Here is a 27,814-nt window from a genome sequence, read left to right as displayed (position 1 = left end):
TTTCACCTAGAAACGCCATTGACACTTTTTCTAATTCAGCTTACTGTGGATACACATGTACAGGTATAACTGAAGAAAAAAAAACAGCAGCAATGATTATTTATTTTCACAACAAACATTTTATATACTGTATAGACAGTAGAAAAAATATCTTCAAAAGCACTGTGTTGGTTAACCTCAAAGCATTTGTCTAAATGTACAGTGACAACTGCAGTACAGTCAACAGAAGGAAAATTATAACACGGTAAGCTTAATAAAATTATTATTCAGTGAAAACATGAGACACTCATAGCTAAGCATTACTTTACAATAACGTTGCAAAAACATACATACATACAAATCTATCAATCTTTATTAATGTTTTGAATGACGCTTCAGGAAACCCACATCTGAAGCAGCTGAGCTCAAGAAGACAGAGCCATATGCTTCCTTTAACGCATCTTGTAGTCTTCAGGTCTGAGAAGAAAACAGAGGAAAAACACCACATTAGGAAAAGGAGCTAGGAAAACGGATGTTATCTTAAAAAAACAGACACTCCATCTCCACTATGAGTGTGCAAGAACTATTTTTTTTATTATGGTATGATTGAACCCTGTTGCCCAGCACCTCACCAATAAGTGTTTTCTCCCTCCGATGTTTGATTTCTAATCAGAAAACAAACGTACGCTACACTATTCTGACTTGATGCTCAGTTTCCATTTCCGTATATGGAGGACAGAATAAAGAGTTTAAATTCCTAAATTCACTCACTACCACTGAAACACTATAGTATTATTTCTACTTCATTTATTTTGTTTCAACTTTTGACTTTATTTAACACAGTCAGTTGCAATATATAATTTGGTGCTTTCTGAATAAAACATATAGGATAGGCTACTTGCAGTAAGTAACCTGTCAGAGTGATGTTTCATACAGGCAAGACCAGAGCAATGAGAAAAGACTACATTATTATGCCAGCAAAGCACAGGTCATGCCGAATGTCACTCTAATCGCCAACCAGAAAATACATCTCAGAAAATACATTAATCTGATCTCGTTACCATGTCAGCATCCCAACGAGAAACTGTATCTCACCAAAGTTTGAAAGAACATTTTCAAAAAACTGTAATTGATCTACAGTACCCGACTAGACTACAGTACCTGAGTGTCAACTAGAAATATTGTTCATGAAGAAACAACGCGGGGTCGCTGCAAAAGCCAAAAGACTGTATTATAAATAGTACAAATGCAGTCAAGATCCCAGCAGTGCACTCTTTGACTTTGTATATATATCTCGGACTGTTGTATGCAAGTGTGTATTATAATGATTAATTCCTAATCATTATAATAATATATACAAATATAAAGAATATATATATATATTTTCACATTCGCCAGCCAAAGTCAAGGAGTGGAAAAGACACACATACTGTAGGCCTACACCGCAAAAGGGAACGGGAGCGCGCCCACACCTGCCAATCATTGCGCGGCGGAAGTCATATATTTCTTGAAGTTATATATTTAGAAATCTGCCAATTATTTCAAAGTAAAAAGTTCAGGCCTGTGTCCACAGTAAGGACGATGTTTTTTAAATTGTGAATGGTGTCTCCAGATGAAAGTATGAAGAAGTTTTGACGTATCAAAATCCTCCATTGACTTCCATTATCATTAACCCATTCTGGGCGGGAACCCATTTTGGTGTTTTACCCACTCAGATCGGGAACCCATATTTGGGTTCTGTACAGTATGTACAGTATTCAAAAATGTTAACTTTTTGATTCTGCTATATAAATATTTGAAGTTTTCAGAAACCTTAGGTCAGGATTTAGAAGCGTTTTTAGAATCGGCCTCAGGCCTAAATGGGTTTTAAAAGTCAAAGTTTCTAAGTGAAAGCGGGGACTAGTAGTAGTTAGGTGCCAAAGTTTTCTCTTGGCGATAGCAACCCCACAAATTAGAGCAGAACCATTGGAAATGAAAATAAATTAGTCCTATGGGACCAGGCGGTATTGACTCAGGAGGTAGAGCAGCTGTTTGGGTCCCTTGCTCCTAGAGACCTACGGATGAGCCGCGTGTGCATATTCATAATCCACCCGTTATCCGAACGCATTCATTAATAATTCCAATTTATAAATCCGCAACCACGGATTGTGGGTGGTTGCGGATTGCGAGATTTTGCCAAGATTTTGTGCGTTTTAAAAGTTATAATAAGCCTATAGATAGATGCCATTAATTTATTTCCCGCAGCCGTGGTTTATCCAATATTAACCCCCCCCCCCCCCCCCACACCCCCACCCCACACATACGCAAAAACCAGTATGTCCCAGCCTTAACAGGTGACTATGTTCTCTTTACATCGTTAGCTAAATGTCGAAAACCCATCAAATCTGGCTCACAAAATTGACTTTCAGGTACAGCGTGAACAAACAATTTTTGCAATGCTCATTTGAGACAGGAGGAGAGGACACTGGAGGAGCACGTACATTTTAAGACTTTTATTAGGTGCTAGTACAAGAAAACGACAGTCTTCGTCAGTCATAACTGAGCTCATTTGAGGCAAGAGTAAATTTCAATTATATTAATTTTCTACATAACTGCAATCAGTGTGCATGCATGCATGTATTTATGCAAGTACTACATACAATGGAGATGCTCCGATAATCGGTGATCGTCAATTTACCCTATCTGTGATCAGCAATTTACCCTATCTGGCCATCTTTTACACCATTTAAGTGGTATAATTGTCAATCAGATATATAGTATATAATTTTGCATCTTTGTGACAGGCCTAAACATTCTCCCCTTCCTCCCCACACACAGGACCAGTTTTCATGTGGGTTTTGACAGATTTGCCTCTTACGCACAAGATCGGTATCTGCCCGATCATGAGAAAAACAATCGGTGATCGGTCCCAAAAAACCTGATCGGAGCATCCCTAGCATAAATGTCATGGATGTACTGTATAATTTCACACAAGGATGTTGTACTGTATATCCCCTTGGGGAAACTTGTCCTCTGCATTTAACCCATTCTAACTACTTAGATGCATAGTGCAGTGCCCAGGGACCAACTTCAGTTGAAATGCTAGCACCTTGATCAAGGGCAATGGCAGGAGTATTTATTTTGGTGTGGGAGGAAATGGCAGTACCAAGAGGAAACCCAGCCAAACACTGGGAGAACCATTTCCATTTTTCAGCCATTCAGTAGCAATTTCTTTTTTTCTTTTCTTTCTTTTTAAATAATTTGACGACTCCCCGAGGGGTCACGACCCACGGGTTGAGAACCCCTGTCTTAAATAACCTATTCGTAACTTTTAATTATTTTCTTATTGTATTACATTACAGTACAGTCATATTCTTGTCATATTGTACCACTGTTGTTGGAGAGTCCTATTGCTATTGTTTGCACAGTCTTGCAGATGTCACAACATTTCACTGCTTTTACCCGCTTGCATGAGTTAGTGACCTACCACTGGAAAACAAATCTCTTAAATGATTGTACACCACATGAAAAAGTCTAATTTTGTCAAAATCTTATTCTATGAAGAGTATATAATGGCAAAGTGAGCTTATTTGTCAGATCAATTTACCCCTCACCGGGAGTAGTTAGTTGTAAAAATAAACGTATATAACTCTGCTGTCAGATTACCATTTAAAAGCTACATTTACAGTTCGCATACATCTATTTTTACTTTACTAAGTGAAATGTCAAACAAATAATGGATAATTTACTGTACCACTCATTATGAAAGCTTACAAGAATCAAAAGATAATGAAAATATGAGTGGAAGTCTGCTAAGGGTTTGTGTGTTCTTACTTCACATAGGCTTCTGAACATTGAGTTACAATACAGACAGCCATTACAGTGGAGGAAATAAGTATTTGATCCCCTGCTTTTTTTGTAAATTTGGTAAATTTGCCCTAATACAAAGAAATGAGCGGTCTATAATTTTTATGGTACTTTTATGTTAACAGATAGAGACAGAATATCAACAAAAAAGTCCAGAAAAAAACATTATATAAAGGTTATAAATTAAACTCCATTTGATCAGGTGAAATAAGTATTTGATCCCCAAGCACATCATGACTTAATACTTGGTGGAGAAACCCTTGTTGGCAAGCACAGAAGTCAGACGTTTCTTGTAGTTGGTCACCAGGTTTGCACACACCTCAGGAGGAATTTTGGTCCACTCCTTTTTACAGATCCTCTCCAAATCCTGAAGGTTTCGAGGCTGTCGCTTGGCAACTCGAAGCTTCAGCTCCCTCCACAGATTTTCTATGGGATTAAGGTCTGGAGACTGGCTAGGCTACTCCATGACCTTAATGTGCTTCTTCTTGAGCCACTCCTTTGTTGCCTTGGCCGTATGTTTTGGGTCGTTGTCATGCTGGAAGACCCATCCACGACCCATCTTCAGTGCTCTGGTTGAGGGAAGGAGGTTCTTGTCCAAAATCTTACCGTACATGGCCCCGTCCATCAACCCCACAACGCGGTGAAGTTGTCCTGTACCCTTAGCAGAGAAACACCCCCAAAGCATAATATTCCCACCTCCATGCTTGACGGTGGGGATGAAAACCATTGGAAACACATTGCGCCGTAATGGATTGAAATCCTGAAGTGACCGCAAGGTACCCGTGCTCAAGAAGACACATGTACAGGCCCGTCTGAAGTTTGCCAATGAACACCTAAATGATTCTGAGAAGGCTTGGGAGAAGGTGATGTGGTCAGATGAGACCAAAATTGAACTCTTTGGCATCAACTCGACTCGTCGTGTTTGGAGGGAGAGGAATTCTGAATACAAACCCCAGAACACCATCCCTACCATCAAGCATGGAGGTGGGAATATTATGCTTTGGGGGTGTTTCTCTGCTAAGGGTACAGAACAACTTCACCGCGTTGTGGGGTTGATGGACGGGGCCATGTACGGTAAGATTTTGGACAAGAACCTCCTTCCCTCAACCAGAGCACTGAAGATGGGTCGTGGATGGGTCTTCCAGCATGACAACGACCCAAAACATACGGCCAAGGCAACAAAGGAGTGGCTCAAGAAGAAGCACATTAAGGTCATGGAGTAGCCTAGCCAGTCTACAGACCTTAATCCCATAGAAAATCTGTGGAGGGAGCTGAAGCTTCAAGTTGCCAAGCGACAGCCTTGAAACCTTCAGGATTTGGAGAGGATCTGTAAAAAGGAGTGGACCAAAATTCCTCCTGAGGTGTGTGCAAACCTGGTGACCAACTACAAGAAACGTCTGACTTCTGTGCTTGCCAACAAGGGTTTCTCCACCAAGTATTAAGTCATGATGTGCTTGGGGATCAAATACTTATTTCACCTGATCAAATGGAGTTTAATTTATAACCTTTATATAATGTTTTTTTCTGGACTTTTTTGTTGATATAATGGGCTGTATTTTGCGTGTCTTAAGTACCAGGTCTTATTCCCTAACTTGAGTAAACTAAAGACCTGGAGGCGTGATCAATGCCATTTGGTTATTCTGAGTGGCCAAAGAGCATTGACCACACCTCCAGATCTTTAGTTTACTCAAGTTAGGGAATAAGACCTGGTACTTAAGACACGCAAAATACAGCCCTCTGTCTCTATCTGTTAACATAAAAGTACCATACAAATTATAGACCGCTCATTTCTTTGTATTAGGGCAAATTTACCAAATTTACAAAAAAAAGCAGGGGATCAAATACTTATTTCCTCCACTGTGGGGTTAAGAAGAGGTTCTAGGGAATTAAGTCAATGGGATATCCTCACATAGTTAATGCATATGTGAGTATTTTCATCCATCATTCTGTGCCAGGGAGATTTATGCTTTGTATCACCTTGTAGCTGACAGCAGTGCATTACAAGCTGGGCTTTCTATATAGAGGACATCTAGAGAGCAATAGAACACTTGTTTGTTTGTGTGTGTGTGTGTGTGTGTGTGTGTGTGTGTGTGTGTGTGTGTGTGTGTGTGTGTGTGTGTGTGTGTGTGTGTGTGTGTGTGTGTGTGTGTGTGTCCACATACGGTGTCCACAGCATGGGGAAAGCATCTATCTCCTCTTGTGTGTATTCATTCAGCCGCCTGGGTACTTTTCTGGGCTGAGGCAGCTCCTCCGTCAGGTTAGCCAGGATATCTTCTGGAATGACCTGGAGATGAGGAGAAGGGAAAGGACAGCAGTTAAGATGGAAGAGGTAGAACAGGACAACAAATAATAAGGGGAGAAAGTGCAGGAGGAGAAATAAGTTGAGACATAAGGTAGGAGAGAGAGGACGGAGAGGAAGAGGTGAAAACAATAGTTGTCCAGAATTACACCCCAGGGATCAATTAAGTTTTATCTTAAAATAACTAATGGGAGAGAGAAAAAATGACGAGGAAGAGTGTTGCTGAGGCAGGGGGAAGGAAGGAGCAGACAAGGTAATCGCTACACCTGATACACTCGAGTATACTCATGAGAATCCACAGTGTACCGATATTAATATTCATGTAGCAGGCATGCTTACAAGCTGAAGTAGAAAACAGGCAAGAGTGAAAAACATGAATAGTAATCAAGAAACACCAAAATCTCATAAATATTCATGGTTAGTTTGACATTGAATGAAGAGGACATATACTTTTCTTGCTGTACTGCCTGATGAGACTACCAGTATGTGCATCTGCAGGGTTCATAAGACGTTTATTTCAGTCATCTACCAGGATTAATGCAGTGCTGGCATTAACCCATTCTGACCTGAGATCAGATTCTAAAAATGTCTTCTACATCCTGACAGTTTTCTGAAAAAGCTATGTTTCTATGTCAGTCGTTCTTCGATTTTTCAAAAATAGCAGACCTACAAGCTCGTATCGCGGCGCGATATGAGCTTGTAGATTTTAGCTTGTAGATATTTTTAAATAGCTAAAGCATAACATGATGCTGACACCAAAATGGGTGCCCGTTCAGAATGGGTTAAACACCAGGATAACAGGATGCACAGGTGTCATTAGAACTTTAGTACTGAAATCTGAAGAAAATAGCTTTAATATTATGTTCCATGCCACAGATATGATCTCTTCAATTTCTCTTAGATTTCCAAAAACCATCTGGAAAATCCTGGGTTACTGAGAAGAAAGAAAGAATAGGACTCACGTCATCAGGAAAGAGGTGCAGGCGTTGCATCATTGTGCGTCTGCGGAGGTTCCTAGGTAGCATTCCATAAACTGCCAACTTCATTATCTGTTGGGATAAGCATATTTTATAAGGTTACTTAGAATAGACCTGAGGGTCTTTCTCCCCGCTTGGAGAATGTGTCCAGCAGAAGTCCTTTTCATCCAGTCTGTAAATGTGGTTTACCCTACACGATGATGCCTATTCAAATGCCCAAAATGCTTTTATGGCATCACCGGGTTTTTGTGATTAAGTGAAAAAAGCTATTGAAAAAATATGTTATTACTTATTATTAAATTGAAACTATGTTGGGGCCTACTAGTGCTGCTCCACCACATGAGGCTTCAGGAATGTGTTGTTTGACAGCAGTTTCATCAGTGTTGTGTAATTTAAAATGTGTATACACTGCAGTGCACACACACACACACACACACACATTGAAAGGAAACAAAATGTTCATATGACACAAACATTTGGCAGCCCCTTGTAGCAACTATGAGGACCCCCTGTGGTATTATGACATGCCAGAATAGTGACGCTAGGATTCATGTGTTTAGGAATCTTTTCTCTGTCATTACCCCATCTTCCACTATTTTGAGGTTAAGCTTGAACAGGCCCTGCACAGCAACCTAAACAAATTAAGATAAATCAAACTATTACAAAGAACAATGTAAGCACTTTTACGAGCGGATACTTTTGATCTCATTGTGTTTTGTTTCCTAATGTAAGGTACTGTACTGTTTGCTTGTTTTATGTTTTTATGTGGGGACTGCAAATGGAAGTTTTGCTAAACCGGTGTATTTAGATTGCATTTATGTAATGTCCTTAATATGCAGTCTTTCTTGAATGGAATGTTGTCAAAAACCTTTTAGGACATATGGTTCAGCTAAATGTTGTGGATATCAACACTATTTGTACCATGGGTGGAACGAAACAAATATCAGTTATGTGCTTCTTTCTATGTTTCGTGCAATAGCCTCAATATAGAAACATGAGAATAAGTTGTCAGTGGTTTGTCAAGTAGTAAGGCCAAATGACTGAAGCAATGAATACAATTATGTGTGTTCAGAGAGCTGCCAAGCCAAGCTCCACTCTTCCCACAACAAAATAAAGGCCTTCCACATAAATATGCAACCTAACCCCCAAGAATTATCTTTCAGCTGGCATCCATTCCTCATAGTGGTATTCAGTCACCTCCTCCTCCTCCTGCCCAATGTTGTTTGATCCCGTTTCTGTAAGCTTAACATTAATATACAAGGATACAGTAGAATGTATGGAAGGGGGGGATGAGTGTTAAACTAATTAAACGGATGTTTAATCATTCCTAGGAGAAAATAAGCCCTTGTAGTCTGTGGCAGAGTCGTATGCAGTGCACCAGTGGCAAGAAAACACACAAGCCTTGATCAATACGTACAGCTTTTGGATCTTTAAGGTGGAGCTGTGCAGCTGTGACTTGTTTGAATCCACTTGGATACCTTTAGAAAAGAAAAACAATGCTTACCTCAGTAACTTTTACATGACAAATGATTAAGATGGCATTTAAATAATGATATGAGAAAACTGCATTTGTCTCTATAAAAAGAAGAACTACGCAATTACTTTAGATAAAACTGTGTATAATACACTACGACGAACTAACAAGAGCAACTAACATACTGTTAGCCTTGTAATGTACAAGAATACCCATAAGAGTCCCAACTTTGCACTAATGTAACACAATATACTTTAAATTCTTTCTTCCCTAACAACATAACCATGCCTCCGACTCAGACACAAATGAAGGGTGGAGATAAACACAAAGACAAAGCCGGAAGACCATAACCGCCGACCGATTCACAAAACCTGAATCACACTAAAAGAGACATAAAAAATGGTTAATGATAACATTTGGCTTCTAATGACCTTTTACATCACTTGAAACAAGGCAGGTGCACCGACAGAAGTGGGCCAAATGAGGTGCGCCTGATCGAGTACTTGCACCAAGCAGTGCGGTAGCCACGCTTTTGACTCAACGAGCTTTGAGTTGAAATGTATAAATATACAATAGTCAACTATACAGTAACTACTTCAATGTCAAGTTTACAACAGTAATAATAATCCATATCAAAATTGTACAATGAATGTAGGCTAAACAAAATGACTAATGAAATTAAACATATTTCTGCTCCCGAATCCCGATTGTCAGAACCTATTTCTCATAACACAGAGCAGAAGAGTCGTGAAAATGCCTTTCTTCCACTGTCAATAGACAATTAAAAAAAGAAAATGTCACTGTTCACAGGCAGTGCTAGCCAATGAAATGAGTAAAATACAGTGCTACATGTGGGCACCAAGGCTGCAGGTCATAAATCAGTGCATAACCGATCTGTTATCCCAAATAGTACCAGCAAAACTTAACTGTGCACAGCTCCATAAATAAACAATAAAATAAAATAATAATAAAATCAAACTGTGAGAATAGGAAAAGCACAAAGAAGAATCGAATGGAGTCTATGGTTATGTAGTATAGCCTCTTTAGAGAGTATGATCTTACACATTAAAATATCATACATATGTATTCATGTACATTTGGGCAAGTAACAAGTCTACAAATTAGGTGAAACCTTAGGGCTTGGTTTGGGAATATAATTAATCCATCCAACATTTGCATTTACCCAGTGTGCGATGAGTAAACTTTCTGCTCCCACTTGTTCCCAGAGAAGGCGATGTGTCTGGTGTTCATTACCACCACATGGTCACCGCAGTCACCTGCATGGGGAAGAGGTGACATGGTGAGTAGAAGTAAGCAGGCATGGACATGGGGGATGTAGGGGCCATGTACTGGAACTGTAGGCCCCCATATGAGGTCAGGCATGGACATGGGGGATGTAGGGGCCATGTACTGGAACTGTAGGCCCCCATATGAGGTCAGGCATGGACATGGGGGATGTAGGGGCCATGTACTGGAACTGTAGGCCCCCATATGAGGTCGAGGGGGGCAACGTCCCGCACTTCACACATTTTCAACCTATCTTCATATAATTCTTCCCAACTCATTATAAAAAGGCACAATGTTTGTGTTCTCGCCCTGTTTCTCAGAGGATGGCTGTGGACAGTTTACAAACCTGCCTACCAGTGAAATCCTTGTACGCAGGATTGGTCATTTCAAACAAGATTTCAAACTATTTTTATTTTTATTAAGTTAAGTTAGATGCTTAGTGCCACTGCTTACTCATTTTCACCCATTTAAACAAGTGCTTTAACCGTCATTCAGATGAGATTGCACTTGCAGATCTGGCTGAGACCTAGGCTATACGAGCGATTATGCACCGCTGCTGTAATCTTTTCATGGACAGTGAGGCCTCCAAACTTAATATATACAGTAGCTATGTCCTCTGAAGGTATTTTATAGCGCTTTTCTATGCAGTGCTTTGAGTGCTTACTCAAAGCGCTTTAAAATTATCCATAATGTCCATTTATTCAGACGTTGGGAAGTGAAGCGGTGAACAGCGTCCTTACTTCCCACATTCACACACCAATGGTGGCAAACACTAGAGGCAATGTGGGGTTTCAGTGTCTTGCCTAAGGACAAGGACGGGAATCAAACCGCTAACCCACAGATCAACCTGTTGTACCTTAGCCTGGGCACCATTTCATTTAGGGTATATGATTATATCGTTACGTCATGTTGTAGTATTGTTTTGTAGTCGACAGGCAGGCGGCAATTTCCTTTTCCCTCAAACAGATTTTTCTCAATAAAAGCTACAGGCTACGAGAGTTTTTATTGAGAGGGAAAAGGAAGTTGCCGCCGCCTGTTGTTCCTGCCTGTCGACTACAAAACAATACTACAACATGACGTAACGATATCATCCGCTCCCGACAGGATTATACAGACTTTTGAAACAGAGACCAGGCTTTCCTCCGAGGTGGTGGAAAGCCTGGTGAGGCGAGGTTAGTTCTACCTCATGAGCCACAGCCACCCCAAATAGTTGCGATTAGGCGATTATGTAATAATTGTGACAGGCCTAGGTGTTTCGAGAATATTTGAGGGCATGTTATTTAAAATAAATGACTGTCTGTTTCAGCCGTCTCAATTATCAAAGCTCAGACCAAATGTACGCTAGGATTGGTTTAGGATTGCTTGATAAATGTGTTTAAGATGGTTTGTACATTTAATTGATAAAGGCTCAGAATATATATATTTTTAAAGAATAGCCATGGCAATGGCCAAATGTCAGCTTTTATGAATCCGGGCCATGCCCGAGTAAAACAAGGATACAGCAGACAGACGCCAGACTAATTGCATGCAACTGTTGGCAAGTGGCAACTTGGCATTGTCTCAACCTTCATGGAGAACCAGATAATACTAATTAATTGATGATTAATTGGTGTTCCATTCATTACAAATAAGCATGCAAAAGCAACCTTCAAGGAATTTACTTAATTTTGACACTGGCTTACATTTGTTAATATAAGCCATGAACACGCACAGCATTACAGAGGCTGTAATCTGTAAACTGCTGTATAAAATAGCATCCTTAATTCCAATCCAATCCAATCCACTTTATTTATATAGCACATTTCACAACTCAGGGTTTACAAAGTGCTGTACTAAATACACTAAATACACTGTAAAGCTAAAAACCAAAAAAACTGCTAAAACACACACATAAAGCCAAACTAAAACACAGAAGACTCAAACGGAATTAAAAGCCAAGGTGTAAAGGTGGGTCTTAAGGCAGGATTGAAAAGTGTCAATGGTGGGGGCCAGTTTGACAGCAAAAGCTCTGTCAACTCTGGTCTTTAGACGTGCCTTTTTTGTGACCTTAAGATCCAACTAGCCTCCAGACCGCAATGACCTTGAGGGGGTATAAACCTCTACATTGTAGATCAGAGATCAGAGATAGTGTGGTGCCAGTCCATTCAGTGATTTGAAGACAAACAATACAGTCTTAAAATTAACTCTAAACGAATGGGGAGCCAGTGAAGAGAGGCCAGGGCAGGTGTTATATGGTCACGCCTGCGGGTTCCAGTTAGGAGACCCGCTGTCGACCTGCCATGGAGGCCTGGTTTAAGCCGACATACAGTGCATATATAGTCCAAACGAGTGGTGATAAAAGCATGAATGACACGTTCAAAATCGTTAAAAGAAAGGACAAACTTGATTTTGGCATTAATTAAGCACCTTGGTAAGGAATGCCTCTCAAATGTACACACACACACACACACACAAAAGGCAGTTGATCAAAGTAAATTAAAATACACACTAATCCATCACATACTTTGTACATTCAGACAGTACTACCTTTTTACTAAGTTTACGCTGATCCTCTACTACCACCATGTGGATGATGTGTGGTAAAGGCTAGCTTAAAGTATTCAACTGATACTGTCTGTTGCCTGGAATCAAGATCATATTCCATATTGGATTCAGGATTAAGAGTTATGAAAATGTCCCATTGTGTGTGTGTGTGTGTGTGTGTGTTGTACTCACTCAGGGCATGGTAGATGGGTTTGTGTTTTCCTTGTAGTCTAACAGAACACATAGTAGCAATCTTCCCCGGTGGCTGCATACTGGCATCAATCAGGAACCACGAACGAGCAAAAGTCGCCCATTGCTGAAGGTAAAGAAAGACAACCAAGTTGTTAGAACCTCGCAGAGGGTGAGGTTCTAAACAGGGCTAGCCGCCCATGCACTGCATCCCAGTTGCAACAAGATCCATTGACAGCCCATTCAGTCCTATCCGAACTCGAAGATTGTATTAAACTCGTAAACCGTGATAAACTCACCAATATTGCAGCTGCACGCAAAGCTTGGGTTATCATCCAAGTATTTTTTTTAATCAACCGTTGACAAACTTGACATGAGTTGAACTGTCAATAAACTCAGTGCTGCCCTGCCTCTTAGCCCCTCTCAGAACCCTCCATAAAGCTTTTCTGAAATTTGGATGTCACTTTATGTAGGGTCCCTGTGCGTATCTATATTTTCGTATGGGAATTTTGGAACGCGGACATAAATATGCTCGGTGACTGCGCCGTTTGACGGCCTGTTTTCCTTTGAGGGCTTCTGAATCTGTGAACTATAAGTACCTATACATACCGCTCCGAATATCTCCTGTGGCGCGGAAGCCTTTGTTTGACCGATTTGGTCGCTTTGATTCTTCTTGTTTATTGACATCCAATTGTACCGCCTCCCGATGTGCGGTTGGCTTGTGGCGGCTACGTTCCTGCCTCTGATCTGCTCTGTCATAGCTATAGCGCCACTAGCTAGCCAGATAGGCGGTACAATGAGGTGTCAATAAACAAGGAAGGAAAAGAAGAATCAAAGCGACCAAATCGGTCAAACAAAATTAAAAATACTTAACGGCTTCCGCGCCACAGGAGATATTCGCAGGTATTTATAGGTACTTATAGTTCACAGATTCAGAAGCCCTCAAAGGAAAAGAAGCCGTCAAAGAGCGCAGAAGGAAGTTTCCAAAGTTGTTTATGTGTATTTATGTGTGCGTACCCGGTGGCAGGGTGGAGCTGGAACAGGACCCCATGCTATCTGGGTCGTCAAAAATGTCAGAAACTTCAGTAGCATTGGGTTCTGCTTGTAGGGCTACCCTGCCTCTCAAAACACATTTAAAAGGTCACGTAACAGGCATATCGATGACAATAGAGGGCAGCATACCACCAATGTGCAGAGCAGACCCACATATCTTCAAGTACATTTAGAATTTAGATGTTTAATGGTAGGTGTTGCGGCTAGACCGGGCTGTTAGTTCTAACTTCTAACAGAGAAAGTGCCCATGCAGTCTTCCATAAAACCTAGCTCTGGTCCATAGCTGAAACGCATTAGAGCTATGGACCAGAAGTCCAGAACTACATAAAACCCCTAAATAAATGGTACCTGCAATCCTAGCTCTGGTCCATAGCTCTAATGCGCAGGGCAGAATCGTAGAAGCAGTAGAAGGCTATGGACCAGACCTACTGCAATCCCTAGCCCCTCTCGGAACCCTCCATAAAGCTTTTCTGAAATTTTTATGTTGCTTTATTGTAGGGTCCCTGTTCATAACTATATTTTCGTATGGGAATTTTGGAACGCGGACATAAATATGCTCACTAACATCGTATCTGCGCCGTTTGACGGCCTGTTTTCCTTTGAGGGCTTCTGAAATCGTGAACTATAAGTACCTATACAAACCGCTGCGAATATCTCCTGTGGCGCGGAAACCGTTAAGTATTTTGTTTGACCGATTTGGTCGCTTTATTTCTTCTTGTTTGTTTACCGTTTATTGTACCGCCTCCCGGTGTGCGGTTGGCTTGTGCGGCTACGTCCCTGCCTCTGATCTGCTCTGTCATAGCTATAGAGCACCGAAGTCTGACGTCACTTTCAGTAGAGGGCGTCTGTGCCCAGGTTCATGTATTTTTTTAGTTGCATTGAAATCGCCATAGGAGGATTTTTAGATTGCTTCATATAATAACTGTGTTTGAAAAATAAACATGTCACCCCGGCCGCTTCACTCATATGGATATGAAGAATCAACTGACTGAGAGAAAACGCTAATGTTACTGCTACTGAATTAGTTAGATTTTCGCTAGAAGCAGACTGTATCATATATGAGTGACTGACTGTTGCAAACGATACAGAGACACCTCCCTGACAATAACGCAGAGACAGCTTGTTTATTTTTGGACCACAACGCTTATAGTAGACGATATTAAGATCACCCCATGTTATTCTCCATAGAGAAATCACTTCCGCGAACCAGGGGAATCGAAGGGATGAGCGAGTTACGTCAGGACTTCGGTGCTCTATAGCGCCACTAGCTAGCCAGATAGGCGGTACAATGAGGTGTCAATAAACAAGGAAGGAAGAGAAGAATCAAAGCGACCAAATCGGTCAAACAAAGATTAAAAATACTTAACGGCTTCCGCACCACAGGAGATATTCGCAGCGGCATGTATGGGTACTTATACTTCACATATTCAGAAGCCCTCACACAAAAAAATGTCGTCAAAGAGCGCAGACAGGCGTTATCCATGTTGTTTATGTTTTATGTATGTCCGCGTACCAGGTGGCATGGTACTGATGCAACAGGACCCCATGCACTGGGTCTAACAAATGTCAGAAACTTCAGTAGCATTGGGTTCTGCTTGGAGGGCTACTTAAAGGGCTACTGCAATCCCATACTTCTCAGGTGCCACTCTTCTCAGTCTATTGTAATCTGTTCTGACCTGTCTATGCGTTTCTTAATGCCATAAAGACTGTCAATAACAGTAACGTTAAAAAAAAAAATATATATATATATATATATATATATATATATATATATATATATATATATATATATATATATATACAATTAAGTTTGTTATTTGCGCCCATACAGTACGGGTCACGTTAGCAATGCTAACCACATGAAGTGACAAACGTGGCGAGTCCGCAACGATAATGCACAGTTAAGCACACCTTCAAAAACGACAGTCAAGCCAGATCATGTCAAATGCATAATATCACCTGGGCAGATCTGGAGAAACTGGACATTCTGTCAGTGTGGCAGTGGCTACGAAGACATCCTTCTGAAAGAAATATTTGACCCCGAATGTGATGTGTGTTGTACTGGTGCTCCCCGGTCGGAAATTGGAAACACGTCCTAAACAAAACTCGGTTCCTGTGTGTTTTTTCCACCTATTTCTATTTCCGGCTCTGCTGCAGATTACATATTGCGTTCTATTGTACATTTACGTTAATACAAAACTATGACGGTATATTTCGAAAATAGACTTTGAATAAATGCCAATTATAGGCTATTTATTTTGTCATCAATTTACTTTTTCTGCTAGTACCCGGTACTATTTTGATGTCGTCACTTTACTCACTTCCGTTAACAATGAGAACGCGGGGATAATTTGACTGCAAATCTGCGATCGAAGGTAGTATTTGCTTCTCTATTAATTTGCTCATAACAAAACTTCTCAACAGCCAACCTCAAGCGGTATAAAGTTGTATTTGTCAATAGATGTATTGACTTGGTTGGCTAAAATGCGAAGTATAGAGGAGGTGCAGGCCACCCTACAGATCGCCAAGCTCGAAGAGGAGGATCTGCACAACACAGTCCAGTGTCTCACTTTTGGCGACAATGTTTCCTCTGGTGACTACTGTCTCATGGAGCTGGATGACATTCTATGCAAACACATTGAAGCGGGGGACAGGTAACATTCACTGTTATAGATCATGATCCTGCATTTGTACATTAAAAATAAATGTACACCGATCAGGAGTTAAATGGATGGATACACACTGAATATTTTACAACATTTACATTCTGCCTAATAGCCAACTATAACGTTGATGATGTGACACTAATATGCTGTTCTTGTTACTTCTTAATCAGTCTAATTATTCGAGGGGATAAGGATGAGCGTGCTGTACTGTGCACTGGGGACAAGACCTATGATCTGAAGATAGCCGACACGTCCAACCTGCTGCTGCTTTTACCAGGATGCAAGACACCAGACCAACTAACTAACAGTCATGACAGCACTCATCTGTTGCACACACAGGTACATAAACCACCCACCCACACACACTGCTCCCGATAAGCAGGCTGTGTGTGTGTGTGTGTGTGTGTGTGTGTGTGTGTAATGGGTGAATGTGAAATACATTGTAAAGTGTTATATAAATTCTGTACCATTCTCTCTCTCTCTCTCTCTCACACACACACACACACACACACACACACACACAGGGTATAAGGTACGGCGGTCGCCCCTAAACCATCTCACCCCTCGATTTTTCCGCCATTCTCACGCCGACCACTCGGTGCCGCTTTGTTTTACTGAGGTTATACAAAAGTTTAGGGTTAGGCATAGTTTTACTGGGGTGGTTTAGGTATGGTTAGGTTTGGGCGTAGTTTTACTGAGGTTAAGGTTCGAATAAGGTTAGCTTTTAACCGTTTAAGCATAATTTACTTAGGTTACTTTAGGAATACCAGTCCGCGCAGTTCGACCGGCTGTACGCCCAGGGTGAGTTGGTAAAGGGGCAGGTTGTCTGTTATTCACACAGTACAGTACAATCGGTGTCCAGGATTGAAACCAGCTGCATATTATGCACACATTATATTATACACTAACTTTATCCTCTTCTTCTTTAGATCTGGGGATTCTGTAACAATTACTGGGAACTGCGGAAGTGCCGACCTAAACTGAAGAAATTGAAGAGACTTCTGATGGAGAATCCTTATGAAGGACCTACTTTAGCCGGGCAGGAGGAGAACACTGAACACAGGGTACATTGATAATTCTACAGTGATGACCCGCATCAGATGTGGGTCTATAATACGTATAGGAGGGGTCTTCCAACGTTTTTCTGGCCAAGAGCACCATAGCTGCGAGAGAGATGAAGCAGGAACCTCTACTACATATTGTATATAATTGTGTTACTTAATTGCAGATTAAACTTATTTCATAGATTTGTTATCAGTGTATGTTGGATTCATGTTCATTTGTATTTTCAGACATTGAACGACTTAAACTGTCAATACTTGGAAAACCTCACTCTACTTGCTCTGCTCTTTTTTCCCTGTACTCCGAGTCCAAACCTCTTTGCCGAATATAGCCGATCGGGTTGGCACCTTTTATTTAGACAACCCTTATTCCCTTAGTCCATTCTGTACCAGTTTCACTGCTGTGTGTCAAACTGCCAATCCATCAGTTGTGCTGTAGATAAATGTCAAATACTGAATGGTGAATGTGATTGTAGTGGTAAATGGTTCTCTCCATGTTCTCCTGTTTCCAGTACACTATGATGGATCTGTTGGAGTCAATCCAGGCTAGTGAGGAAGAGATCAAGGCCCACCTCCAGACTGTCCATGCTTGTCAGCTAGATGGTATGCTGGGCTATTTCACCCATTTAATCATTGATGGAATTTACAAACGGGTTTCACAAGGTACAAAAATATGTCAAGATTTAATGTATTTATTTAACACCTGCTGGAATGGTGAACACCATGTCGGGGCAATCAGTGTGGCGTATAAGAGCATGATGACCGCTGTGTCGATATGACAATCATACAATATATCCCCTTTGTCTCTGTCTGTCATCATCTGTCTCTTTCTCACACGCACTACTGTTTGCTCTCTCTTTTCCAGGTTACTGGCGTGTGTTGGAGTTTGACTATGAGGTGAAGCTGCTAGGTCATGTGGCTCAGTTGGTGGATTCTGAGTCATGGTCCTTCAGCAAAGTTAATCTGAAAACATGTCTCGAGGAATTAGGACCACTGGAGCCTAAGTATGTTTACAGTTTATTTAAGCATTAGTATCTGTCAGTTATAATCAAACAAAAACTTGCAATGGGATTAGCCTAAAGAGATGTGCAGCTAAAATGGTATTAATATGGAGTTTGCACTGGCTATTAAAATGATGGCTAGATAGTCAGGAAGGAGACATTTGAGACTTGACCACGAGTAAAGGTTCCATTAATATTGTCCGTTCCCGCTCTCTCCATTTCACTGAAAGGGTACTGATTGAACACTGCTTGAACTGCTATGGGAAACGCTACACAGAACATGGTAAGACTATTTTTGACACGATTACAATTAATCCTTAATGACCCCATTACACGGCCAGAAATCATCATATTTGGTTATTCATATCATGTGATTCCTGTAAAACAGTAAGCTAGGGCGGGACATGTCACAGCTATTGACTGGTCTTTCCAGTAGTAGCCAATGGCATGAGGATATCAGTGACAGTTGGTCAACCATTTCCAATGTTTGTGTCTGACTAGGGATGTTAGTTCTTTCTCTGTAAGTACGAAGATATTCGTACATAAAGCTTTACACCAAATATCAAACGGTTTCGGCGAAAATCAACTTTTAACATTGACTACTACAAGACAAGAATTCCTTTTTATTTCATTTTGTTCCTCATTCAAAGATGGCCTAGCCCTGTATTTTAAATGGTCAACTAAATATTTGATTAAGGAATATTAATATGCCTTTCTTTCTGTATATCAGTAAAATGTAGCTTTTATGTTAGAAATTGAAGGAAAGTAAGATTCTCAGATAAGAAAACGCTACAGATAAGAAAAGAGAATTAACCGGTTAATTGATCGATGAGGTTATCAAAACGTATAAATGAATGAATTAATCTAAGGTTAGACAAAAAGGCAGGCTAGCTACGTGCTTGAGGTGTTTTACGCTATCCAATGTCTACAACATACATTTATTCTTCATTAATATCTTGGCTCTACAGTCTACAAAATCTGTAGTGCTGTTTCTGATTGAAAGCCGATAAATATCTACTTCCCGCCCTTCACACCATCCTACATACAGATGAAGTATTTTATGCCTTGGATGAGGATAAAGTGTGTCGAGCCATGGCGCTGCTGCTTCTGCACAATTCTGTCAAGTTCAACCTCAAAGAGTTTCAAGTCGTTTGGCAGCAGAGTGTCCCAGAAGGCATGGGCACAAGATTGGACCAGCTGAAGGTTTGTGTTTGGAGCACATTATATACTGTAGTAACACTGTAACAACACTACGTTTTGTGGTATCTAACTAGTAGTGTATCCACTGACGTTTCCACATAAATGCACTATTGTGGTAAATTACCTACTCAAAATACCTACTAAAATAGCCGACAAGGAGGATTATAAGGTTTTGAGTAATGATTGGTTGGTATGGTAAAATGAGGGAAGAGTTGTGCCATCTGCTCCTATCTATAAAACAGGCAGAACTAAACAGACTGATTTGAAAGTATGTTGTTGAAGACATGCTCTTGTGTGTACTTCTACTTTTATTTGACAATAGTCACAGCTCATGCAATGTTATATAAGCAACCTACTCATCAATGGGAGTAACCCCATGCCGCCTAAGCCAATGGTATACTATGAAACGCCGGCTAAGCCAATGGGAGTCTGCGCCACTCGTGTAGCCAATCACATAGTAGCAACCTAGTCATGATTGGCTACCTCCTAAGCCCTGCCACAGCTGAGGGCTGATTTCACCTAACACCGCCACTAAGCTCAAAGCGACAACAGCTGCTACTGTTATGAGCTAACTGCATGGACAGCAGGAAAGCCACAACAAAACACTGATTGAACCACAAACAGAACGTTAGAAACGGACGCAAACAACGACTGCAAGGTTGTGACACAGAAGCATACACGTTACTAAAATAATAATATGGGGGGGGGGGGGGGGGGGTCTTGTCATGTACAACACCTTTCACAAGTACAATAATGCTATTGTAGAAGAAGAGAGCTCGGGGGGTATACAGCCATGTCATTTATATCAATATTTATATAACTTTCAATTGATATATTGGATGTTACCTGACCTGAATTCCACAGGTTTTAGATTAAGAAGATACTATGTTGAGCACGGGTGATTTCTGTGTATGTTTTCCAGAGCGTAGCCCTGGTGGATCGTAGTTGTCATCCACAGACCATCTCTCTGCTGAAGGTGGAGGATCTCTCAGAAGACACCCAGGAACGCTTCAATCACCTTTTCACCCTCAGAGAGAAATGGACAGAGGACGACATCACTCCTTACATCCAGTAGGTGTCACTACTAGCCCAATAATCATAATTTGATCATGCCAGAATAACATCATTAGTTGCTGTGAGAGTTGTAATGGAGAAGTGGATCTGGGAGGCCAATAATAGAATATACAGTATTTATCCATTCAATAAATAATAAGTCATATTAATTGTAAAAATTAAAATATGCCATTAAGTGCATCATTTAAGTATGACATTACTGTTCTGACATTTAACAGTAACAATGTTTTGACAACAATAGTTTGTTACAAATGTGCAAAGACTAAATAAACTGAGTAATAATAACTAATAATTGTAAATTTGTCAAGATTATAATTAATGACAGTATTGATTGCTGAGTGGAAAGCGGAAAAACTTACATTTAACCCCACCACTGCTTTAGTATGTCATTTGTAAATATGAGATGGACTATCGTACTGTACACTACAAGTATTTAAACTATGGTGGTCCCTCACCGAGTGTTTGCTATTCTCTTTCGTTATTCAGGGACCTGTGTGGAGAAAAGCAAAGCACTGGAGCTCTACTGACGAAGTACGCTCGGTCCTCCATGCAAAAGGGAGTCAAGGTGTTCAACTCCAGAAGGCCTGTGGCTACCTGAAGACTTCTGAACTTCTCTAATATCATAACCTAACATCTAAATGTCATGATATGTCTGTAATCAAAAGCAGTCTTTATTTCTATCAGTTAACTTTGTACATGTTTTATCAATTAAAGGAACGCTGCCATTTTTCAATCGTATTATCATTATTAGTCATACATTCATGTCTAAAGCCCATATAACAAAATACACATACATGGATGCACCTGGGACGTATCCTCAGTGATGTATCCCACGGTCATCGGGGTTTCGGGTCTCCCAACATCATACCCCTCACTCAGGTGACCCAGCCGGGGTGATCAAGTCCCGACTTACGTCCCAGTAGCTACCCTCGATCAGTCCCATTAGGGAAAAACCAGGGCCACACAATCCGTTCCTCCTGAACTACTCTGCCGGGACTGGGAGGTATCATTCTGGCTCGTGGAAGGACTAGGCTCTGTGGGTTGTCTCCTGTCCGGGCCCCTCCCGTCTCACCAGGTCCACTCCTGCTCTCACCAGGTCAGGCCCTGTGCGTTGCACCAGACTCCCAGCACCACATTACTTACTGAGATATTGTGACATCAGCGGGTGGGTGGCAGGATTTCTTAGTGAGCATGGAGGAAATAAGCAGTCATGAATCATATTTTGGATGTTCATATTTCTTTATGATTTTGCTTCATTATCAAGATAATCACCAAACTGTGATTACATTGTACTTTTGGTTAATTCACTTCACCCGTTTTTTGATCGTTGCATAGATGGATGCTAGTGATGCACGGGCCAGCCCCGCTGCCTGCAGTTCCCGCAGGTTGGGTCAAGGTTTTCAGCGCAATTATCACGGGGCAGGCGTGGCGACACTGGCGAGTCAACACCCCTCCTCCCCCCCCCCCCCCCCCCCCGCTACAAAAAATAGGAGGAAAAAAAAGCACTCCTGCTTTCCCGCCTGTACTCAATCACAAGATTAAATTAGCTGCATATACAAAATCTCCACTTTTAGATACTGGTTGCGAACGCAATGAGCACTAACTATGAGACCCTGCAGATCATGTCTGTGTGTGTGTGTGTCTGTCCCACTGTTACACCACCCGCCCGCCACCAGAGGGCGCAGCTGTATCACACAAAACACACACACGCACTCACACACACACACACACACAACTTAACTTAAAAAAACTTAACTTAAAAATAAAATCTTAAAAAAACACAAAAAAAACTTAACTTAAATTTTTTTTTTTAAACACTTAAACTTCAAAAAAAATTAACTTCTAAATAAAATCTTAAAAAAACACAAAAAAGTGAACTTTAAAAAGAAAACCTTAAAAAGGTATGTAATTTATTCTAATTGTTATTGCCATTTACGAGCTGCGTTCGCTTCCCGCGTTTGCGCGTCTTACTTGTTATTCATTAACCATTGAGTATACTGTAGCTAGCACATTTGAGAGGAAACCTGTGTCCAGGAGAGTACGTAGGTGTATTTAGAAGGAAAAGTGTTCCAGTAGCTTGCTGCTTGTCTATTGACAATAAGGAAGAGCAATGAGTACCGAAGTCCTGACGTCACACCCATTACCCCTGGGTCACAACACTATATTTGTATTGGAAATGCCATAGGAAAATCTTAGAACACGTCATATATGAATGTTCCAGAAATAAACAAACCTGATATCCATTATAAGAAAATTAATGGAAGCACAACCACTTCAACTAGAGCGGTGCCGGTTGGGCACTGGTCTACTTGAAACGATGCAAGTTGGAAATGCCCAGTTATTACAGTATGTCTGTGTCCCTTCTGGACCGGAGTACCCGTTCCATCTGTCTGTGTCCCTTTTATGCCCATATATGGAGATTTCTGTATGTGTCTCTGTGTCCCTTTGTCAGTGGGGCGAACGGTTCTAGAGTTAGGTGGATTACACGTGTACAGAGTCAGTCAGACAGACAGAGACATGGTGCATTTATACATAGATAGATATATAGATGAACCCTTCTCTCCTATGTGTATGTAGTCTCCTGGAAGAGCTCGCACTCAGTCTCAAAGTCACAGCCCTGGAGCAGTTCCCTGTAGTGATCTCTGACATCTTGGTATCGAGGGATGGATGCCTGTTGCTGATCCATACCAGGGAAAACCATGGGCTTCTCATTGAGCAGTGGCTGCAGCCTCAGGCCATCTTCTCCACAGTCATACAGCACCAGCAGTAGGTTAGCGGCATAGGGTAAGAACTGGCTTGTGCGGAATGAGCGCTGAGCTTGCGCGGCATAGTTGGTGGATGTCAGGCGTTCACTGTCGTTGAAGAAGCCCAGAAGAGTCAGCAGGGGCAGAAGTGTCTCTGCATGGCCAACCTGGATTGTCACCGCTTCAGACACAGTCCCCAACCTAAAGTACAGGAAAGTGTTTACACAGGTTTCAGGATTAGGAATTCTAACAGGACTCTTCTATATGAGTCATTGTAATATTAGAAATTAGGAAACATTATGGAATAGCATAATTGCACTGGAATAGTTTATGAAATTTATCCCAATTAGATGGATGCAATCTATGTTGTTAAACAGATATAATTATACCAAATAGTTCTCAATAAAAAGGTCTGTCCTACTGGTACATAATGTATTAAACAAAGTAGTCTTGCTTTACCTTGATACTTTCCATCCATGAATCACATTGACACACAAAATGTAGCTAATAAACTATTAAAATTTAAATTAATTGACTACACGTTTACAAAATGTTTTATTTTCAAAGAAAAATCCTAAGACGCCAGTGTGCCACTGATTACCCTCCCCTATGTATTATTATTTCCAATTTTTCTGATAACACGGCCTTACAGTATATGTAGACTGACTTTGCTAAACATTGTACTTTTGGCATGGTAATCAGCACTATACAAGAGTACCCGCATGCAAGTATTCAGTGATAACAGTCATTGGTTTAACAGTGACCACAAAACATCACCTACATTACTGTTCAACTTGTCTCCGATTTCTATATCTACTAACTTGATGACCTAGATGGAAATATATGCAAAAACATGAGTCATCGTCATATTTGATCCAAGACTAATTTATAGTAATACATGTCTTTTATTGCCAAAAATAACAGATTATGAAGTGAATGCGTCACATCACTATAGAATGAGTAGGGGAAACTAGCTTTTTCAATGTTTGTGTATTATGCTTTACAATGGTAACTCACTTGTTCTCACTGGCTGCTTTGTCCAGTCTACTAAAAACATCATGGAAAAGAATGCAACTTGACTTGCTGTTGATGGGATAGCCATAGCCTCTTTTCCAGAAGTGCTTCAGGTCAAGAGCATACTCCAAAACCTGTTGGTTAGAAAATACACATGTATGTGGTGGGATAGACTATGTTTTTGTTTGGACAGAAAAGTAAAGGCTCATCAATATATCTGACATTCTTTATGCAAGGAAAATGTGCAGTGAGTATTCAGTGACAAGACAAAAGTCCTGGTTAGTTCCTGAATAAGAGAAAACTAGGGGTTTGGACGATTATAAATCGAGTCACGATCAATTAAATAATATATAGTATCATATCATTTGATATTATTTTACAAAAAAAAGTCTTCCTGTGAGTTTTCTGCAATTGTATCAATAAATATAACCTTCCAGTTGACATTATCAATATTATTGTTATCAATACAAGATAATGGAAGTAAATTAATGTTGTCCATATGGATCATTCTCACTACATTTACATTTACATTAAGCATTCATAAATATTATATTTTGTGTAGTTTAAATACCTGTGCATCAACTGCATCGAAGAGCTGACACCAGGGGGAGTTCTCATTCTTAATAGAAAATTCATAGGCACAAAGATAAAATGCAGCTTGAGCCATATCTGCAGAAAAAAGGTCAAAGAAAAGTTAGAACTAATGTAGTCACAAAAGCCTTTCAGTCATTTAAGTTCACACAACTAAGACCCAAGTGAATTCACACAAATCCATAATTCTACAATGTAGAAGTATGGGTAGAGGAGAGGATAAGGAAAGACAAATGTCCTCAGTTTCAGTTGTTAATTTGACCTTAAAACCAAGGAACTCTGGTGTGCATTAACTAGTTTCATTATTTCCTCTCTTTGAGGACTATGCTATTAACTACCAGAGTAATGGTTCTGTTTGCACAGGAACCAGCATTTTGTTGATTATGAGGTCAGAATCAATTTAATTATATTGACATAATATTTGCCAGTTAAACTTTGTGACCCTGTTGTCAGTCAGAACATAACAACTTTTTATTTATTTATTTGGGCTTTTTACAATTTTTTCTCCCCAATTTTGTCGTTATGCTAATTGATTCGATCAATGTTTGTCACTGCTGTTGTGTCCTACTGGCTCACCTACTAGTGAGAAGCCCTTGCTGTAGGATGTGGCACGGGTACGGAGGTATGAGTATGTGCAGTGCAGTGACAAATATCACCCAAACACAGGCCAATCGTGTACTTCGTAGTAGATGACAGACAGTGGCCTTGTGGTTAGAGTGTCCGCCCTGATACTGGGAGGTCGGCGTTCGATCCCCGGCCGGGTCATACCAAAGACTGTAAAAATGGGACCCAATACCTCCCTGCTTAGCACTCAGCATCAATGGGTTGGATTGGGGGGTCAAATATACTAATCAAATGATTCCCGAGAGCGGCACGGCTGCAGCTCACTACTACTTGGCGGAGAACAAATTTCACTGCGGTAACGTGTGTGACAAATCACACGACTTTGACCTTGATGCCTGTGTGATATTAGTCTGGCATATTAGCCAGGCTAGTGGGGAGCGACGCACAGGTTGAGAGAACCACTGTTCTATCTCACCATCAGTGATGAGACTGTACGGGACATGAAGACGGTCTGCAATCTTCTCTGTGACCCGCTTCATCTCTGGTCCCAAATTGAACTTGTCGACTTCTTCAGTGGCTGACGGGTTATCATCAACGTCTTTCAGAAACTTGGTGCAATGGTCGAAGAATCTCATCAGGGCATCATTCACCTCGTGGTCAAATTCTTGGTCTGTAGATGGGAAAAGGAAATCGTAATTTAGTCCTACATCCCAATAATAATAATAATATTGTATAGAATGAAAACATCACTTAAGCTTAGTTTATACTCTCTCTGCTCCTACCAAATGTTAGGACTTGGCAATAAATATATCAAGATTGTATATTTATTTTATTTATTCTCTGGCTATTAGTACGATATCTGGGTTGAAATATTGTATATATTTCCAGGTTTTAGTCATAATAAGCCCTTTTTTACTTTAAAGATATAATGCGAAATTATCACAACATTGATTTGACATCGAGGCGGCATCTTAACCACCTACCATCAATATTCCACAGTTCTGTCAGACCTCTCTGGAAGGATAAGGTGCTGTTGATACACCTGTGCTTTGAGCTGGTGATGAACTTCACGTGTCCACCTCGAAGCTTCTCCTCTGAAACCAACGATGGGAACAACTTGGACATCCTGACAGCCAGATGTTTAAGGTCATTCACACCTTTCTCCACCAGGCGGCCGTCCATGTCTTCGGTGTACCACATTCTCCAGTGGTTTTGTATTTCACGCAGCCAGCTCTCTCTGCCAGAGGCGTTGTGCAAAACCAGATTGTAGACTCGCTGCATCTTCTTGACGTTTTTGGACGTCGGATACCTTGTGCCATGTCTTACTATGGCAGTCAAGTGAACTTCACGGCATTCTGCAGATGGGAGCTCAGGTTTGTTTACAGCAAGTATGTCCTCAATGAGATATGGATTCACTTCCTCATACCTCCCTTTCGTGCTGAAATAGTTGGCAATCGTTGGTATATTTGACACGCTTCTTGACTTGAAATAATCAATAAAACAACATGAAATCCGACAGATGAAGAAATTAACAATTGCGAATTTAAAATATAGGGTAAACATCATTCCCAAACATGGAGGTATAGTCCAAACATCCGTACCCCAACGTGGCGCAGCGATGTCCTGATTTGACGACGAATCGCTCACAAACGCGGAAGAGGCGGCCAACCAGTCCCTTTCCAGGAGTTCACAATTTTACGTTCTGGTAAATTGATTTATTAGACTCAAATACTCCATTATTTTCAAATGCCCGAAGAAAGTACAACCCAGATTCGGCACAAACAAGGGACTAAATTATTTTCGCTCCTATGCCACCAAAATGTGGAACGCCCTTAACAGTCATTAAGACGTGTGAATCCCTTGACTTCTTCAAAACCGCTCTCAAATGGCATCTACGGACGGCTGCAATTCGAAACTGGCCCCCGTAAAATCTGAATCCCCCCCCCTTTCCCCCTCACGGTATAGCCTATGTTTCTTTTCCCTTTTTGCTTCCTTTATGATGAATTCCTGTTCTGTTCTTTGACTAGGCTATATGGAAGTGTCTATTTGTACGTCTCTAAATGTTTTGATGAATTGAACATGGTGGACGATCTTGTAAACAAGTGTAATGCTTAATTGGGTCGTCGACTCACAGTTAACAGTCTTTGTATTGAGTTTGTGCTTGAAATGTAGTCTGCAAACTGTTAATAAATCAATCAATCAATCAAAAAGTATGTAGGCCTATTTCATTCATTATCACTCACTCATCAGAAAGCAATGAGCGGGTAACAGG

At 40.8% G+C, this 27,814-nt stretch overlaps 4 protein-coding genes across 4 annotated transcripts in view; 2 read left to right on the top strand and 2 right to left on the bottom strand.

Moving 5' to 3' along the window:
• Positions 1-27,814, top strand: part of col14a1a (collagen, type XIV, alpha 1a) — a 594,115-nt gene that overhangs the window by 250,913 nt on the left and 315,388 nt on the right. The gene's annotated exons all lie outside the window — the stretch shown is intronic.
• On the bottom strand, positions 78-15,695 carry mrpl13 (mitochondrial ribosomal protein L13). The gene is made up of 7 exons (XM_083761416.1): positions 15,587-15,695; positions 12,578-12,701; positions 9,759-9,852; positions 8,519-8,579; positions 7,087-7,173; positions 5,988-6,109; positions 78-456 (listed from the first exon to the last, which is right to left on the bottom strand). The coding sequence occupies exons 1-7, from the start codon at positions 15,611-15,613 to the stop codon at positions 432-434; spliced, it is 540 nt and encodes a 179-aa protein (XP_083617542.1). The 5' UTR covers positions 15,614-15,695; the 3' UTR covers positions 78-431.
• dscc1 (DNA replication and sister chromatid cohesion 1) lies at positions 15,964-21,357 on the top strand. Its single transcript, XM_083760347.1, has 9 exons — positions 15,964-16,281; positions 16,464-16,632; positions 17,223-17,357; positions 17,867-17,957; positions 18,220-18,358; positions 18,586-18,638; positions 19,404-19,558; positions 20,478-20,626; positions 21,116-21,357. The coding sequence occupies exons 1-9, from the start codon at positions 16,112-16,114 to the stop codon at positions 21,225-21,227; spliced, it is 1,173 nt and encodes a 390-aa protein (XP_083616473.1). The 5' UTR covers positions 15,964-16,111; the 3' UTR covers positions 21,228-21,357.
• On the bottom strand, positions 22,604-27,313 carry LOC310855315 (multiple inositol polyphosphate phosphatase 1-like). The gene is made up of 5 exons (XM_083760269.1): positions 26,526-27,313; positions 26,018-26,212; positions 24,959-25,056; positions 24,391-24,521; positions 22,604-23,574 (listed from the first exon to the last, which is right to left on the bottom strand). Exons 1-5 carry the CDS (start codon positions 27,106-27,108, stop codon positions 23,193-23,195), a joined length of 1,389 nt encoding a protein of 462 aa, XP_083616395.1. The 5' UTR covers positions 27,109-27,313; the 3' UTR covers positions 22,604-23,192.

The sequence above is a fragment of the Protomyctophum parallelum genome (assembly GCF_964188405.1).
Source record: "Protomyctophum parallelum genome assembly, chromosome: 3".
Lineage (NCBI taxonomy): Eukaryota > Metazoa > Chordata > Actinopteri > Myctophiformes > Myctophidae > Protomyctophum > Protomyctophum parallelum.
The sequence above is the reverse complement of the archived record's forward strand: the minus strand, read 5'-3'. Positions and strand labels throughout refer to the sequence as shown.

Coding starts and splice junctions, on each gene's coding strand:
- mrpl13 (XM_083761416.1), bottom strand. CDS start 15,613: ATGTCCAGTTTCTCCAGATCTGCCCAG. Junction 7,174..8,518: donor ACCTTAAAGATCCAAAAGCT/GTACGTATTGAT, acceptor TTATCCCAACAG/ATAATGAAGTTGGCAGTTTA. Junction 457..5,987: donor TTCCCCATGCTGTGGACACC/GTATGTGGACAC, acceptor TTTTCTTCTCAG/ACCTGAAGACTACAAGATGC.
- dscc1 (XM_083760347.1), top strand. CDS start 16,112: ATGCGAAGTATAGAGGAGGTGCAGGCCACCCTACAGATCGCCAAGCTC. Junction 16,282..16,463: donor CACATTGAAGCGGGGGACAG/GTAACATTCACT, acceptor CTTCTTAATCAG/TCTAATTATTCGAGGGGATA. Junction 18,639..19,403: donor GAAACGCTACACAGAACATG/GTAAGACTATTT, acceptor TCCTACATACAG/ATGAAGTATTTTATGCCTTG.
- LOC310855315 (XM_083760269.1), bottom strand. CDS start 27,108: ATGATGTTTACCCTATATTTTAAATTCGCAATTGTTAATTTCTTCATC. Junction 24,522..24,958: donor TCGATGCAGTTGATGCACAG/GTATTTAAACTA, acceptor TCTAACCAACAG/GTTTTGGAGTATGCTCTTGA. Junction 23,575..24,390: donor AAAGCAGCCAGTGAGAACAA/GTGAGTTACCAT, acceptor CCTGTACTTTAG/GTTGGGGACTGTGTCTGAAG.